The following is a 17,961-nucleotide window of genomic DNA, read 5'->3' as shown; positions in this document are numbered from 1 at the left end:
GAGACTGTGGATACGGACCCAGATCTGTTTTGTTATGATCGTCCATTCCCCTAACCACCTACTGTCTCTCAGTGTATTAACCATGATCTCATCTGCATGAGAGACAAAACTGTTCTGGCTTCATTTAGCATGGCCAAGCCAGCTCATCCAACTGGCCTTGTGCTGTCCTCCTGACTGTTGAGGCTGAGAGAGCACAGGAGCCAATCACAATGTTTCACCACATTCCCATTTGTTCTCTTGCAGTTTTAAGAAATTATGATAATGATGCCGACAATGACAATGTCCCAGAAAAGGTGAGTACAGATGTCGGGAAAACACTCAAAGTTAAGGGCCACTATTCTTGGTGTGAAATGTAACCATGTTTTCCTCTCGGTCTCAACAGCCAGAGAAAATCAAAAGGGAAACTCTGTCCATCTTGACCAGGTTTGAACTGTCCAAAAAAGATGCTGACAAAAAGACTGGTAAGGAAACATTTTTTATTGTGTGCTTTAATATTTATTTATTTGTCAATTTTATGTATTATATACTTTAAAAATAAGCCCTTCTATTTGTGCAACGTTTTCCCATATTCTCTTCCACAGACATAATGGAGGAGCTTGGGTTGGGTGATGTTGATGATCTTGAAGGTAATTTCACAACTAAATTAGTTAATTTACCAAGTTCAATACCTTGAATCTACCATATAATTAATGTTAACAATTTCTTTCTTTCATTTAAACACTTTTAAGAAGCTAAAAAAAATCTTGCAGGTCAGTGCATACCTCCAGTAGGAATAGATTCAATGTTTTGTGATTCTATATAGTTTTTCTACTTGTAGTGCTACTTCATCGTCTGAAATGATTGACACTTGATGAAGATGAGCAATAATGACTGTATCAAATAAATTATTCAAATACTGAGCTATGTGGTATGCAAAAAAAAGGTGCAATTATAATAATTATTAATGTGGATGCTACTATGATTACGGATTATCCTGAATGAATTGTGAATAATGATGAATGAGAAATTTAGTGTCAAAGATAATACCCCCAAGTAATGCTATCCTTCCCTGTCATTGGTAATGGTGAGAGGTTAGCATGTCTTGGGGGTATGATCTTTGACTCTTTCTCACTCATCATCATTATTCATTCAGGATTATCTGTAATCAAGGTAGCATCCACATTAATGTAGGAGTGTTTAGAAACATATAGCTTTCTTATTTACAAAATGACAATCCATTATTTACCATTCATTTCTTTTGGGCCCAAAATAATCTGAAACGCAACCAAAATGAACTGCAAATGCATCCAACAAGTTAACAGCCTCTTTAGGATCGGACCCTTTTTTTAAATGTTTGCTTAAAATGACATACCCAAATCTACGGTTCAAGTCGGAAGTTTACATGCACCTTAGCCAAATACATTTAAACTCAATCTTTCACAATTGCTGACATTTTAATCCTCGTAAGAATTCCATTTTAGGTCAGTTAGGATCACCACTTTATTTTAAGAATGTGAAATGTCAGAATAATAGTAGAGTATAATTTATTTCAGTTTATTTCAACAACTGTTTACAGACAGATAAGTTAAATTATCATTCACTGTGTCACATTCCTAGTGGGTCAGAAGTTTACATACACTCAATTAGTATTTGGTAGCATTGTCTTTAAATTGTTTAACTTGGGTCAAATGTTTTTGGTAGCCTTCCACAAGCTCCCAACAATAATTGTGGTGAGTTTCAGCCCATTCCTCCTGACAGAGCTGGTGTAACTGAGTCAGGTTTATAGGCCTCCTTGCTCGCACACACTTTTTCATTTCTGCCCACACATTTTCTATTGATTTGAGGTCAGGGCTTTGTGATGCCCACTCCAATACCTTGACTTTGTAGCCTTTCAGCCATTTTGCCACTACTTTGGAAGTATGCTTGGGGTCATTGTCCATTTGGAAGACCCATTTGCGACCAAGCTTTAACTTCCTCACTGATGTCTTGAGATATTGCTTCAGTATATCCACATCATTTTCCTTTCCTCATGATGCTATCTATTTTGTGAAGTACACCAGTACCTCTTGCAGTAAAGCACCCCCACAACATGATGCTGCCATCCCCGTGTTTTACCGTTGGGATGGTGTTCTTCGGCTTGCAAGCCTCCCTTTTTCCTCCAAACATAATGATGGTCATTATGGCCAAACAGTTTCATCAGACAAGAGAACATTTCTCCAAAAAGAACGATCTTTGTCCCCATGTGCAGTTGGAAACCATAATCTGGCTTTTTTTATGGTGGTTTTGGAGCAGTGGCTTCTTCCTTGCTGAGCGCCCTTTCAGGCTATGTTGATATAGGACTCGTTTTACTGTGAATATAGATGCTTTTGTACCTTTTTCCTCCAGCATCTTCACAAGGTCCTTTGCTGTTGTTCTGTGATTGATTTTCACTTTTCGCACAAAAGTATGTTCATCTCTAGGAGACAGAACGCGTCTCCTTCCTGCGCGGTATGACGGCTGTGTGGTCCCATGGTGTTTATACTTGTGTACTATTGTTTGTCCAGATGAACGTGGTACCTTCAGGCGTTTAAAAATTGCTCCCAAGGATGAACCAGACTTGTGGAGGTCTACTTTTTTTTCTGAGGTCTTGGCTGATTTATTTTGATTTTGCCATGATGTGAAGCAAAGAGGCAATGAGTTTGAAGGTAGGCCTTGAAATACATCCACAGGTACACCTCCAATTGACTCAAATTATGTCAATTAGCCTATCAGAAGCTTCTAAAGCCATGACATAATTTTCTGAAATTGTCCAAGCTGTTTAAAAGCACAGTCAATTTAGTGTATGTGAACTTCTGACCCATTGAAATTGTGATACAGTCAATTATAAGTGAAATAATCTGCCTGTAAACAATTGTTGGAAAAATTACTTGCACAAGGTAGATGTCATAACCGACTTGCCAAAACTATAGTGTGTTAACAAAAAATTTGTGGAATGGTTGAAAAATGAGTTTTAATGACTCTTAAGTGTATGTTAGCTTCCGACTGTATTTGCCTGTAGCTCAGGACCTGAAGCAAGGATATTCATATTGTTGATACCAAAGGAAACACCTTGAAGTTTGTGGAAATGTGAAATTAATGTAGGAGAATTTAAGACATTAAGTCTGGTAAAAGATAAAACAAAGAAAAAAAAACGTGTCGCGCCCATCTTTGAAATGCTAGAGAAAGGTTGCAATGTACTGTTCCAGGTTAGGCGTGTTTTCGATTTTGGTCACTAAAATTTTGGCAGCAAAATTCTGCACAGTTTTAGTCTGATCCAATGAACCACTGCATTTCTGTTCAAAATGTTTTATCAAGTCTACCCAAATGTGCCTAATTTGGTTTATTGATACATTTTCAAGTTCATAACTGTGCACTCTCCTCAAACAATAGCATGGTTTTCTTTCATTTTAGTAGCTACTGTAAATTGAACAGTGCAGTTTGATTAAGAAGAATTTAAGCTTTCTGCCCATATCAGATATGTCTATGTCCTGGGAAATGTTCTTGTTGCTTACAACCTCCTGCTAATCACATTAGCTCAACCGTCCCGTAGGGGACACACTGATCCTGTAGAGATTTTAAGAGCCACAAGCTTATTCTAGTCATTGAATGCAAGAAATATGGATCCAAATACTAAACCTTTGACTACTTTATAAGAATCGGGGGGTGTCAATAAATTAGACTTTTACGTTTTTGACTGAGAAAAGGTACTACTTGTTAACTTCTTACGGATTAAATCCCGTTAATGGGATCGATTTGACAACAGTCAGTGAAAGTATACAAGTATTATACACCATTTTAAAGAAACGTGTTGTTAACCTCTCTGGGTTAACAACAAGCAAGGGAAAATGCAGAGCGCCAAATTCAAATAAATTACTATAAAAATCTAACTTTCATTAAATCACTCATTCAAGATAGCAAATTAAAGCTACACTTGTTGTGAATCCAGCCAACATGTCAGATTTTAAAAATGTATTTTCTGTGAAAGCAAACGATGCTATTATCTGAGGATAGCACCTCCGTAAACAAAGAGAGAAACCATATTTCAACCCTGCAGGCGCGACACAAACGCAGAAATAAAAATAGAATTAATGCTTTACCTTTGACGAGCTTCTTTTGTTGGCACTCCAATATGTCCCATAAACATCACAAATGGTCCTTTTGTTCGATTAATTCCGTCGATATATATCCAAAATGTCCATTTATTTGGCGCGTTTGATCCAGAAAAACACTGGTTCCAACTTGCGCAACGTGACTACAAAATATCTCAAAAGTTACCTGTAAACTTTGCCAAAACATTTCAAATTACTTTTGTAATACAACTTTAGGTATTTTTTAACGTAAATCATTTCTAAAATTTAAGACGGGATGATCTGTGTTCAATACAGGAGGAAAACAAACTGTAGCTGGCTTTCTGGTCATGCGCCTCTATCTAACAGTACACTTCAAGTGACCCTTGTTCAAGATGGCCGTACTTCTTCATTACACAAAGGATAAACCTCAACCAATTTCTAAACTGTTGACATCCAGTGGAAGCGATAGGAACTGCAAGAAGGTCCCTTAGAAATCTGGATTCCCAATGAAAACCCATTGAAAAGAGTGACCTCAAAAAACAACATCTGAATGGTTTGTCCTCGGGGTTTCGCCTGCTAAAAAATTGTTATACTCACAGACACGATTCAAACAGTTTTAGAAACTTGAGTGTTTTCTATCCAAATCTACTAATAGTATGCACATCTTATCTTCTGGGGATGAGTAGTAGGCAGTTGAATTTGGGCATGCATTTCATCCGGACATGAAAATACTGCCCCGTCACCAAGAAGTTAATCCAGCCACAGTGTCCCATTTCAAAAAGGCTTTACGACGAAAGCATACCATGCAATTATGTTAGGTTAGCACCTCATCACAGAAAAACACAGCCATTTTTCCAGCCAAAGAGAGGAGTCACAAAAAGCAGAAATAGAGATAAAATGAATCACTAACCTTTGAGGATCTTCATCATATGGCACTCATATGACTTCATGTTACACAATACATGTATGTTTTGTTCGATAAAGTGCATATTTATATCCAAAAATCTCAGTTTACATTGGCGCCGTTATGTTCAGAACATGCAGTGATTTTGCAGAGAGCAATTTACAGAAATACTCAGCATAAATTTTGATTAAAATACATCTGTTATACATGGAATTAAAGATATACTTCTCAATGCAACCTCTTTGTCAGATTTTAAAAAAGCTTTACGGAAAAAGCACACCATGCAATAATCTGAGTACAGCGCTAAGACACCAAAACAAGCCATACAGATATCCTCCATGTTGTGGAGTCAACAGAAGTCAGAAATAGCATTATAAATATTCACTCACCTTTGATGATCTTCATCAGAATGCACACCCATGAATCCCAGTTCCACAATAAATGTTTGTTTTGTTCGATAAAGTCCATCATCAACTACCTCCTTTTTGTTCGCACGTTTAGTTCACACATCCAAATTCATGAGGCGCAGGCACACTTAGTCCAGACCAAAAGTCAAAAAAGTTATTTTGCAGTTCATAGAAACATGTCAAATGATGTATAGAATCAATCTTTAGGATGTTTTTAACATAAATCTTCAATAATATTTCAACCAGACAATTTCTTTGTCTTTAGAAATGAAAAGGAACGCAGCTAGCTCTCACGGCAGCGCGTATGACTTAGCTCATGGCATTCTGCCAGACCCCTGACTCAAACAGCTCTTATTCGCTCCCCCTTCACAGTAGGATCCTGAAACAAGGTTCTAAAGACTGTTGACAGTTAGTGGAAGCCGTAGGAAGTGCAATCTGACCAAATTTCCACTGAATATTGGATAGGCAAAGACTTGAAAACCTACAAACCTCAGATTTCCCACTTCCTGTTTGGATTTTTTCTCAGGTTTTTTGCCTGCCATATGAGTTCTGTTATACTCACAGACATCATTCAAACATTTTTAGAATCTTCATATTGTTTTCTATCCAAATCTACTAATAATATGCATATCTTAGCTTCTGGGCCTGAGTAGCAGGCAGTTAACTCTGGGCACCTTATTCATCCAAGCTACTCAATATTGCCCCCCATCCATAAGAAGTTAAACAAAATATCTTTCTCTGAGCATTTGTATTAGAATTAAAATAATTTAATTTCCAATTTTTGGTGTACAATATAGCTAAGTATTTGAATTATTTATTTTATACAGTCATTATTGCTTATCTTTATCAAGTGTGTCAATAATTTCAGACCCCACTTTAGATTTGGGGTAAGGCCCTGTGTTAGACTAGCGTCCTGTCCAGGGGGTGTACATAAAGCTGCCTCACGCTACAGAAACAGGAGATAGGCTCTTGCTATGAGCTGTTCTGGCTCAAACAAGCCAAGGCTCGTGTAAGGCTACTTACTTTGCTAAAATTGATCCCCTCAGACATGCTGATTGTCTGACTGTTGTCTCCGTGTTGCTGATGCAGATGCCTCTGATTGGGACACGGCCAGCACCGCCAGCAGGAGAACCCTCCCCGGCCACGGAGTGCCTTCCCCCGGTGGCGAGGAGCTGAGGGAGGAGGCCTCTTCCCGATCCCCCGTCCCTCTGCCGGCTGTCCAGGAGCAGGAGCCAGATGCATTAATAGCGGAGAGGAGCGGTCCTGAGGAGAAGAGACACTTTCTTTCGGAGAGACCCCTGCCATTGGCCAGCCCGCATTCCCTTACCCCTCAAACCCAACCCCAGCCCTGTGCTCGGAAGATGCTGCTCCAGAGAACAGAGAGTGAGGAAGGTAAGGGAGTAAGGAGATTATAGATACTGCATGTACTTTTGAGTGTACTTTTGAGTGTATTTCTGGCTAACTTTAGATGGGCTTTTTGTCCATTGGTGCCAAGGATGTAAGCAGTGCATAAATTCACTTTTTCTTCCTTGTTGTTAGACTTTAATTGGGATTCCAACCACGTGAATACCTCCACCCCCAGCCCAGTCAGGACTGGGAAGCAACTACCAAACGTAACAGAGACCGTCGCAGTGTTGAAACCTAGTGAGTAACCTAAAGTTTACCTAATTAATTAGCGTTGATTTAAGACTGACTATTTGCAGACATACATCCACTGCTGCTCTTGTTAAAACAGGTTCTATCTCCCTGCAGATAACCCTCTGCGTGAGCCCTCGCCAGTAAATCAAGAGAGCGAAAGCAGTCCAGAGCCTGAGGAGCAGGCACAGGAGGTGGGGGCCTTAGTCAGGGAAAACCTTCTCCAGCTTACCTCATCTCATCCTTCCGCCAAATCACTACATATTCCCTGCTTTAAAATATATCTAAAAAAATAATAAAATACCTCTAACCTACCTCGTCACATTTGCTACTTCACAGTAGTGTATAATCCCCATCTTACAATATAGCCTATCATACCCACGGCATAGTTACAAATAATCTACATCACCTCTACAGCATCTCATCTCTCATGACCCACTACACCACAAACTGCCTTATGAACACCCTATGTAGCCCCTAACTGACACAGTAGGCAAAACTATACTGAACACAAATATAAACGCAACATGACCTGACTGCAGTTCGGCGTCGTAACGGTATTCAGTGGGAAGATTTTGACATTCGATGGCCACTGGCAAGCTGGAGAAGTATGATGAAGATGAAGCTCGGTTTCAACTGTACCGGGCAGATGGTAGACCGCGTGTATGGTGTCATGTAGGCGAGTGGTTTGCTGATGTTAACATTGTGAACAGTGTCCCATGTTGGAGGTGAGGTTATGGTATGTGCAGGCATAAGCTACGGACAACGAACACAATTACATTTTATCGATGGCAATTTGAATGCACAGAGATACTGTGACGAGATCCTGAGGTCCATTGTGACTATATGCGTAGGCCCTCACCGGTGAAGCAAGAGAGTGCGAGCAGTCCAGAGCCTGAGGAGCAGCCACAAGAGGTGGAGGCATTAGTCAGAGAATACCATCTCCAGTTTACCTAATCTCCTACCCCCACAAATCACTACATTCCCCTACTTTAAATTGATCTAGTCTTTCTTATTTTACCAACTCAACCCTGGAGAGGAGTATAATGGGCTCAACCAATATGCGACGAGGTGCAACCCAAAAATAATATAAACAATTTGGAAGGAATAGCTGAAACTCACACTCATTAAAATCTAGATATTAAAATCATGACCGTTTGGCCATGACTACCTCCACCCCCCCTCGTCACATTTTGTACATCATATTACTGTAGTGTACAGCATATCCCCTACCTTACAGTAAAGCCCATCATTCACCTGGCATAGCTACATTTCATCCACATCACCCATCTCATCTGCCATCATCCCCTTCACAACAGACTGGCTTATGAACCACCAATGTAGTCCCTCTCTCAACCAGTAGGCAAAACTAATTGCAATGACATCATTGAGTTCATTGCTTGTATAAGGACATTTTGTGGACGTCTTTTTAGCATCCAAAAAATACATATTTATCTGGTGTAAACTAATTATCTGAACAGATAATAACCAAAATATATATGTTCTCTCTGGTTGTATTAACGGCTATATGACTTCCCATCTTTTCAACCAGAACCCGTTTAAAATCAGAAAATGTATATCATTAGTACATAATGTTCCAAATTTTAACTGCTGGCCACTGACTATTTTATGAAATGTATGAAATATTAGTCTTGTTATTGTGGCAAAGTGGTACAAGTTTGAATGTTACCTGCATGCCCCTACACACAATTGTTTTTTAATGTTGGCGTTTTCAGTGTTTTTGTGAACATTCATGCTTTGTATACCCTAATTGTAGATCCCATTGTAGGCGTCTGTGTTAACACCATTTCCTTTGTCTACTCATGCCATCAAAGGAGAAAGACGTTGCATCAGAGTTAGACGTAAGTAACCCGTACCACCTTGTCCCTGTCGGGTCCCAAACTGGGGAGGAGCAGGAGGAGGACAAAGAGAAAGAAGGGAGATATGTAGTTAGAGAAAGAGAGGGAGACGGTAAAGAGGAAGAGCCAGGCTGGGAGAAACGTTATGGGAAGATCTGGGTGGAGTTAGAGAAGAGGGAGGTTAAGTCCTCCTACAGGAACGTGGCGGCCGAACTGAAGCAGAAATTTGGAAAACTTCCAGCTGAATCCGCCTCTGACGAAACTACAGAAGAAGAAAAACAGGAGGAGAACGTAGAGATAGTTGAATCTCCCGCCAGAACCACTGAGGGAGAGTCGAGCAACGAAGAGGTGGGGGAGCCTAAAGTCTGTCTGTTGAGCAGGGCAAGGAGGAGTAGCAGCAATGCAGTCCTGCTGACCATTCTTGAGCAGAGGGGGTCTGGGCTGGAGGACTCTCTGACCGAGTCGGCTGACAACTCCCTATGCGAAGACAGGACTCAGCATGGTGACACCCCCGGGAGTCCCGACCTCTCCCCCAGTGCCGAGGACAGTGAGATGGGGGACCTGGAGCTCCTCTGTGGCATTGAGCCAGACAACAGGTCTGCTTTGCCTCAACTGTTTGGGGAAATCGACAGAGAGCGAGAAGTAGACTACAATGTCGATGATGTCACCAAGACTTTCACAGATTGCAATGCAGCCTCAGTGGAACTCAAATCAGACAATGTTCATATGGATTTGTCCTTGAACAAAGGAGAGTCCAACCCTAGGCCAGACAAAGATGCCACTACCAAACCAACGCCTGCCGCAGAGGAACGTTGGCCAGGGCAAGTCCAACAGGGCGATGAGACGAGCCCCTCCATGTACGAAGAAGAACCCGAAGTGTGTCCCTCCCAGTCTCAGCCCTCCTCATTGAGCAATGTGTGTCCCCCAGCTCCTTTACTTCCCTCAGACGATGAGCTGGAAGAGGACCTACAGAGGTTCAAGCACGAGGTAGGGATGCTGAAGGTTGTGTTCCTGGATTTGGAGAAAGAGAAGGCCCTGCTCTGGAAAGAGGTAGAGGATTATGACTGCCCTCGCTCCCGTTATAGTCCCCCCAACTCTTTCATGTTCTGTCTCTCTTTTTCTTTCTCCGCCTTTTCCATTCCATCACCTCAGCTGAGTCTGTGTGGAAAAAAAAACAATGCCAGGGAAATACCTCTTGTAGACAACCTATTTCACTCTTTTTTTTCTTTTTTTTTCTACTTCCTGCCATTCCTCTTTTATTTGATTGGAAATTGTCGACATTTAATCATTTTTTTCATGAAGCAAAGTGAGCGTTATTTTTCTCATTGTTCGCGCCAGTTCTTCACTTCATCAACCACTCCCTCACCTAATGTAATGAGGTGCAGAGTGACATTTAACACCTCATTGGCCTCGTTTAAATCTCCTCTCTCCTTTCCTGCTTTAAGCTGATTGACATTAAAGATCAGCACTATAAATGTCAGTCATACACAGGCCTCAGGAAGCTTTTTCTTTTTTCTTTTTTCTCTTTCTTTCTTTTTTCTTTATTTTTCTCCCTCTCTCAGCTGTAGTAGTGTGTACTCCCACGATTTCACCAACGCCTCATCATCCACACTCAAAGGGGCATCGTCCATCCATCTTCTCTTGTAGTGATTTGTTTTGTTTATTGTTGGGTCTTTTTCTCCATCGGTGTGCTTTGCATGCAGCCACATGTTGAGAAAACAGTTGTTTGCTACTCTGGTCATTTCTCATTTGCTTATTTTCCCTAGCTGGTGTGATTTGAAGTGGTAAAAGTTTACCTATAGAAACACCTTTCTTTTTTATGAAAAGAAGCCAAGTTGGACTGATGTTTTGGTGTAGCGGTTGTTTCATTTGTGCATGTTTTTGTGATGACATTAAAGCGTTAGTTCAGCCAAATCTGCAAATATTAGCTAATGTTAGCATTTTCGAACAAAGCCCAATGTAAGCCAATGTCCCCTAGATGGCATGCTCCAATCATCTCAAAGTATCTTCAAACCAAGTTGTTGAGTTAATAAATCATAAAAAGAAAAAATCAAAAATAATGTTTGATGATTTGGGCATGCTAACTGGAGGACATTGACTTACATTGGTCAAATGCTAATATTAGCGTTTGGGGCAGTGGCTAGTTTAACAAAACCAAAGCATGGATTGCTTTCTGTCCTTATCCGTTTGTTTTTGTATGAAAATGCTGATGATTTCTAGGTAAGGAAGTTTACACATGTTTACACAAGTACATATATTTATACCCTCCTTCGAGGCTGTGTCCTCCTTGCACATCTGGACAGCCAATACATCTGTTGCTAGGCAGGACTTTAGTGTTGATTGTTCTTTCTCACTTCATCTGACCTCGGACCGAATTCCTCTCTCCCCCCTAACTCATTGCTGTTCTACCTTATCTGTGACTGAAACCAGACCGTTGCCTTTTCTGCACTCCCCTTTCTCACTCAGTAGATGCAATAAATCAATCAATCAAACGTAAATAAGGCTTTATAAATACATCAGCCGATGTCACAAAGTGCTGTACCGAAATCCAGCCTTAAACCTCAAACAGCAAGCAGTTCCATCCACTCAGTTCTAATAGTGTAAGGTATTTCAAGTTAGAATTTCAAATCCAACTAAATTAATTTGAATACACCCTTAACTAAAACATTTTGGCCAGCCTTTTGAATGTGTTTTTCCAGGCATTTTGGATAATGTCTGCTCTGTGAAAGGTTAACGTAGCTGTATAGTATTGCATAGGAATGGAGCTGCCTGTAAAGCTGTGGCATCCCTGTAATTAAGCCTAACTAATAGTTGCGTCCAAATGGAACCCTATTCCCTACGGTGCACTACTTTTGGTCTAAATTAGTGTACTATCTAGGGTATATGGTGCTATTTGGAGCATATTACATGAAGGTGTTAGGTCTCTCAGGAGAGGGGTGACAGACTCAATTATGTTTGGTAGTATACCTGCTCCAAAACACATTTTAAAGCCTGCTTACTTACCATTCTCAAATAGTATGTGTTATGTTAATTCTGCAGCTTTGATCATTAAACATTTACCCTGTCTTGTCAGGTGGGCGAAGACAAGACAAAGGCCAACATGGAGGTGCTGCAAAAATCAAGTGTCTCACGGGTTGCAGGAGGATCAATGAGCAGGCGATGTGAACGTGAACTAGACAAAGAAGAAGAGGAGAAACCTGAGACCAGTTTAGGACACCCTAAAGTGTCACGCAGTGGAAATGGAGCAACAGACAGTGAACATCAGCTCAGAGCAACAGACCGTATTACCCAAAGACACGGGTCCAAAAGTCCAAAGAGGTATGCGTCTTTGTTTAGATTTAGCCCCACCCCAATTAATACCCTTTGCTTTGTTATTGTGCATAGATTTAGGAGCCAGGCAATAAGATTCCTGAAGGACAGAGGACAATCAAAACATGACTGACAGAATCATGAGGCCTATAAGGCTTGGAGCAGTTATTTGCAAGAGTGGGATCAAATGAGCTCAGATATTAGTTGTAATTGTCACCTAAAGACCAGCAGTCCAAAGGCAACCAAAGACATTCGGTTACAATTATCTCCCTACCGCTCACCCTTCCTACCGCTCACCCTTGGCCCAACCCATTTCGATAAATGCAGCTCTGTAAGGTGAAAGCAATATAGTGGAAATACTGCCACTTCCTTGCTTATACTCATCCAAGGGTCGAATTGATACCAGCTGGCAGACGGGCATCTTCCATTATCATACCCTGGTCCACTTTAAGACAATCCCTTGTTACAGCTGTACTTTGGTTTAGTTTTGATTCCATCCCCTGTCCTTTACCTTGCTGCCACTGCTTAAATGACACCTCCCACTTCAGAGCAATCAACCATATTCCCAGCTATTGGCTACGGCTACATGTCATGGGGCATGACGTTCACCGCTAGATCTATGCTCTCCCTAATGCGCTGACAGGGCCCTGGAGGACCAACTACATCAACAGCAGAAGAAGGAGGAGGGGAGAGCTGTATCTAACGAGGCCACCTTACAGTGTCCCTTTCTGGGGGGAGCCAGGCATGGCCGAGCCCCCCAGACAGCTAACCATGTTAACGCAGGAGACCCCCTCTCAGTGTTTGACGATAGTACTTTAAGTGAAGTGTCGGACGATGATGGAAGGTATATATGCAGTATGCCATTTTATATAACTGATGATGTCACTAACTCTGACAGTTTAATGATTGGTGGTGGGATATGATCTGGACTTTTCTTTTGACTTAATCTGTTATCGCTCTATCTTCTGCTTTCAAATATGTTGCATGTCAAACTCTTAAACTGATCATTTTGAAAGGTTTACTGTGTTATACCATCGCGCTTCTACGAAATAAGTCATGCTGCTCGTCGGAGAGCTTGAGGAGCGAGCATTCGTGACATTTTCCAAAATAATCTTTCCAACTCTTGTTCTGTTTGTGTTTGTTTGTCGTTGTCAGGGCTCTATCTGCATGGCATCAGAAAGACAAGGTAAACTTCTGGCATCGTCATTTTTCTTTTGGTCTTTTTTCCCCTCCACTATTACCATGGCTTTCTTTGTGCACCCGAATGTTCATTCATTGAGAAAATGTTATGATTTTTTTTTTTTTAAGGTACATTACACTCCAAAATCAAAGGTTGTGAATTCATATCTAGGCTATCTGTTTTGTAGATCTACCACAGTACAAAATTAATGGAAATGATAAACACTTAGTTCACTAGAGCTGGGACGATTAACCAAAAATTACTGACACCGACACTGCCTTCCTCTTACCAAATCATTTTGCTTACGTCGGTAATGTTCAGTGATTTTGCTACAGAACGTTCCTGTAGACTGTTTAAAACCATTATTTGGTCAACAGTAATATCCTATGCATGATGTTGATTCCTACTATAAAAGTATCAACCTGTCCCCATTTCCCTTTTGACTGCTGTGTGTTCGAGGCACTCTCACTCCCTCTACCCACTAGAGTGCCCACGGAGGGAGAGCTGTATTTTGATATGCACAAGCATATGACCGTTGCTCAAAATAGAATTACAGGAAATATACAGTATTCAAAGCAACTACTGTTGTTCTAGTAACATAGAGGAGAGACACAGCTTTCTGTGAGTATATCATTTATCAACTCTTAATTAATATTGAAGGAATGGCACCACTTTAGGCTATGTAGTATGGTTTTGATGTGCCCGCAGAGTGGAGCGCGTCATTTACGGTGAATAGGCCTCATCAAGTATTTGTATTTATTATGGATCCCCATTAGCTGCTGCCAAGATAACAGCTACTCCTCCCGGGGTCCAGCAATATTAAGGCAGTTATACATTTTTTTTAAAACATTACAATACAGTCATAACAGATTTCACAACATATTGTGTGCCCTCAGGCCTTTGCTCTACTACCACATATCTATAACACAAAATCCATGTGTACGTGTGTGTATAGTATAAAAGTGTGTTTGTATGCATGTGTCTGTTTGTGTTGCTTCACAGTTCCGCTGTTCTATAAGGTTTTTTTTAAATCAAATTTTACTGCTGGCATAAGCTACTTGATGTGGAATAGAGTTTCATGTAGTCATTACTCTATGTAGTACTGTGCGCCTCCCGTAGTCTCTTCTGGACTTGGGGACTGTGAAGAAACCTTTGGTTGTATGCCTTGTGGGGTATGCATGGGTGTCCGAGCTGTGTGCCAGTAGTTCAAACTACTGTTGGGTGCATTCAACATGTCAATACCTCTCACAAATACAAGTAGGGATTTAAGATTATCTCTCCTCCACTTTGCGCCAGTAGAGATTGACATGCATATTATTAATGTTTGCTCTCTGTGTACATCCAAGGGCCAGCCATGCTCTGAGCGAATTGCAGTTCTCCTAAGACCCTCTTTGTGGCACCTGACTGAACAGTAGTCCTAGTTTTGTAGGACCTGCCTTGTTGATTGTGCTGTAAGAATGCACAGTAGCGCTTTATTATATACAGACTTCTCCCCATCCTAGCTACTGTTGTATCAATATGTTTTGTCCATGACAGTTTACAATTCAGGGTTACTCCAAGCAGTTTCGTCTCCTCAACTCCTCAATTTCCACATTATTCATTGTGACTTGCATTATTGTGATGACTGATTGTTATTTATCGAATCAACCAACTACGTTGAATTGTTAACCGATTTTAAATTAATAATTTAACAATTAACCCATTGTTTAACGAGTTACCATCTCCCGAATTAAACTCAAGAATATATATATGTATGTTATATATTTATGTGTGTGTGTATATACAGTGGGGAGAACAAGTATTTGATACACTGCCGATTTTGCAGGTTTTCCTACTTACAAAGCATGTAGAGGTCTGTAATTTGTATCATAGGTACACTTCAACTGTGAGAGACGGAATCTAAAACAAAAATCCATAAAATCACATTTGTATGATTTTTAAGTAATTAATTAAAAAAATAATTTCAAGCACTGTACACGAAAAGGGCGGTTCCATCACACTGATACACTCTTCTGACCTCATTTGTGACGTTGCTTAGTTAATGTGCAAAAGACATGAAAACTAGGATCTCGTTAGAAAACTAAAATCACATTCCTATCTTAACAAAAATAGTTTAATCGTTAACCTGACATACACAGTGTCAAAGCTCTTCAAGTTACAGTATTTTCTTGATAGTTTTTAATGACATCACAAAATGTAATAATGGTAATTACAACAATACTGAATAAACACTTATTTTAACTTAATACATCAATAAAATAAATGTAGTCTCAAATAATGAAACATGTTCAATTTGGTTTAAATAATGCAAAAACACAGTGTTGGAGAAAGTGCAATATTTGGCATGTATAAACGCTAACGTTTAAGTTCCTTGCTCAGAACATGTGAAAGCTGGTGGTTCCTTTTAACATGAGTCTTCAATATTCCCAGATAAGAAGTTTTAGGTTGTAGTTATTATAGGACTATTTCATATACCTTTGACTATTGGATGTTCTAATAGGTACTTTAGTATTGCCAGCCTAATCTCGGGAGTTGATAGGCTTGAAGTCATAAACAGTGCAATGCTTGAAGCAAAGTGAAGAGCTGCTGGCAAATGCAGGAACATGCTGTTTGAATGAATTCTTACGAGGCTGCTGCTGCCTACCACTGCTCAGTCAGACTGTTTTATTAAATTATAGACTTAATTATAATATAATAACACACAGACATACGAGCCTTGGGTCATTAATATGGTCAAATCCGGAAACTATAATTTCGAAAACAAAACGTTTCTTCTTACAGTGAAATATGGAACCGTTCCGTATTTTATCTAACGGGTGATATCCCTAAGTCTAAATGTTGCTGTTACATTGCACAACCTTCAATGTTATGTCATAATGATGTACAATTCTGGCAAATTAATTACGGTCTTTGTTAGGAATAAATGGTCTTCACACAGTTCGCAACGAGCCAGGCGGCCCAAACTGCTGCATATACCCTGACTCTGCTTGCACAGAACGCAAGAGAAGTGACACAATTTCCCTAGTTAAAATAAATTAATGTTAGCAGGCAATACTAACTAAATATGCAAGTTTAAAAATATTTACTTGTGTATTGATTTTAAGAAAGGAAGTGATGTTTATGGTTAGGTACACATTGGTGCAACGACAGTGCTTTTTTTGCGAATGCGCTTGTTAAATCATCACCTGTTTGGCGAAGTAGGCTGCGATTCAATGATACATTAACTTGTTATGGCTGCAATCCCACTATCGGGATAAGTGTCATCAACAACCGCTGAATAGCATAGCGTTACATTCAATAAATATTACTACAAATATTTATATTCATGAAATCACAAGTGCAATATAGGAAAACTCAGCTTAGCCTTTTGTTAATCCACCTGTCGTGTCAATTTCACATCTGTCGTGTGAAATTATGCTTTACAGCGAAAGCAATCCAAGCGTTTGTGTAAGTTTATCGATCGCACGACAAAACATTAAGTACACTTAGCATCAGGAAGCTTGGTCACGAAAATCAGAATTAGCAATCAAATTAATCGTTTACCTTTGATCTTCGGATGTTTTCACTCACGAGACTCCCAGTTACACATTTTTATATCCAAAATACCTCTGTTTGTTTGTTGCGTTATGTTCAGAAATCCACAGAAAAAAGGGGTCACGACAACGCAGACGGAAATTCCAAATAATATAATATATCAATATATCAACCGCAAATGTCTTTCACTGTAGAAGAGGGAAAAACTCATGTGACCACTTGATGCAATGTTATCGTTCTGGCTCATTTTTCAAAATAAAAGCTTGAAACTATGTCTGAAGACTGTTGACACCTTGAGGAAGCGATAGGAAAAGGAATCTGGTTCATATCCCTTTAAATCCAGCAAAGGCAGGCTATGAAACATGGAGTTTTCAAAATAGAAGCCACTTCCTGTTTTGATTTTCCTCAGGGTTTCGCCTGCAATATCAGTTCTGTTATACTCACAGACAATATTTTGACAGTTTTGGAAACTTCAGAGTGTTTTTCTATCCAATACTAATAATAATATGCATATATTAGCAACTGAGACTGAGGAGCTGGCCGTTTACAATGGGCACCTTTTCATCCAAGCTACTCAATACTGCCCCTGCAGTCATATGAAGTTAACAGGCACCGCATCGATTATATGCAACGCAGGATAAGCTAGATAACCATACATGGTTGATGATATTACTAGTTTAACTAGCGATTATGTTAAGATTGATTGTTTTTTATAAGATAAGTTTATTGCTAGCAAGCACCTTCCCTTGGCTCCTTGCTGCACTCGCATAACTGGTAGTCAGCCTGCCACGCAGTGCAATGTAATCGGCCATAATCGCATTCCAAAAATGATGATTACCGATTGTTATGAAAACTTGAAATCGGCCCTAATTAATTGGCCATTCCGATAAATCGATCGACCTCTCATTGTTATTCCTTTTGTCCCGATGGGTTAGGGCAGTGTGATGGCGATTGCATCGTCTGTGTACCTATTGGTGCGTTAAGCAAATTGAAGTGGGTCTAGGGTGACAGGTAAGGTGGAGATGATATGATCCTTGACTAGTCTCTCAAAGCACTTCATGATGAC

General features: G+C 40.1%; 1 protein-coding gene across 13 annotated transcripts in view; it reads left to right on the top strand.

Moving 5' to 3' along the window:
• The window catches only part of LOC139367770 (ankyrin repeat domain containing 26), a 97,079-nt gene that overhangs the window by 37,860 nt on the left and 41,258 nt on the right, over positions 1-17,961 (top strand). For 7 of the 13 annotated variants that reach the window (XR_011626887.1, XM_071106170.1, XM_071106125.1 and 4 more), the window contains 9 exons: positions 244-293; positions 383-461; positions 582-626; positions 6,468-6,770; positions 6,918-7,022; positions 7,131-7,207; positions 11,946-12,190; positions 12,825-13,025; positions 13,337-13,367. Coding sequence is in view for 12 of the 13 variants with exons in the window: in XM_071106170.1 (XP_070962271.1) it covers positions 244-293; positions 383-461; positions 582-626; positions 6,468-6,770; positions 6,918-7,022; positions 7,131-7,207; positions 11,946-12,190; positions 12,825-13,025; positions 13,337-13,367 (1,136 nt within the window). In the remaining variant the exon portion in view is untranslated. Of the gene's footprint in view, positions 1-243; positions 294-382; positions 462-581; positions 627-728; positions 750-6,467; positions 6,771-6,917; positions 7,023-7,130; positions 7,208-8,848; positions 9,860-11,945; positions 12,191-12,824; positions 13,026-13,336; positions 13,368-17,961 lie in introns of all 13 variants that reach the window. The other 6 variants (XM_071106181.1, XM_071106144.1, XM_071106176.1 and 3 more) reach the window with 4 other exon arrangements.

Source organism: Oncorhynchus clarkii, chromosome 2 (genome assembly GCF_045791955.1).
Source record: "Oncorhynchus clarkii lewisi isolate Uvic-CL-2024 chromosome 2, UVic_Ocla_1.0, whole genome shotgun sequence".
Lineage (NCBI taxonomy): Eukaryota > Metazoa > Chordata > Actinopteri > Salmoniformes > Salmonidae > Oncorhynchus > Oncorhynchus clarkii.
This window is presented reverse-complemented; position numbering and strand designations above follow the sequence as displayed.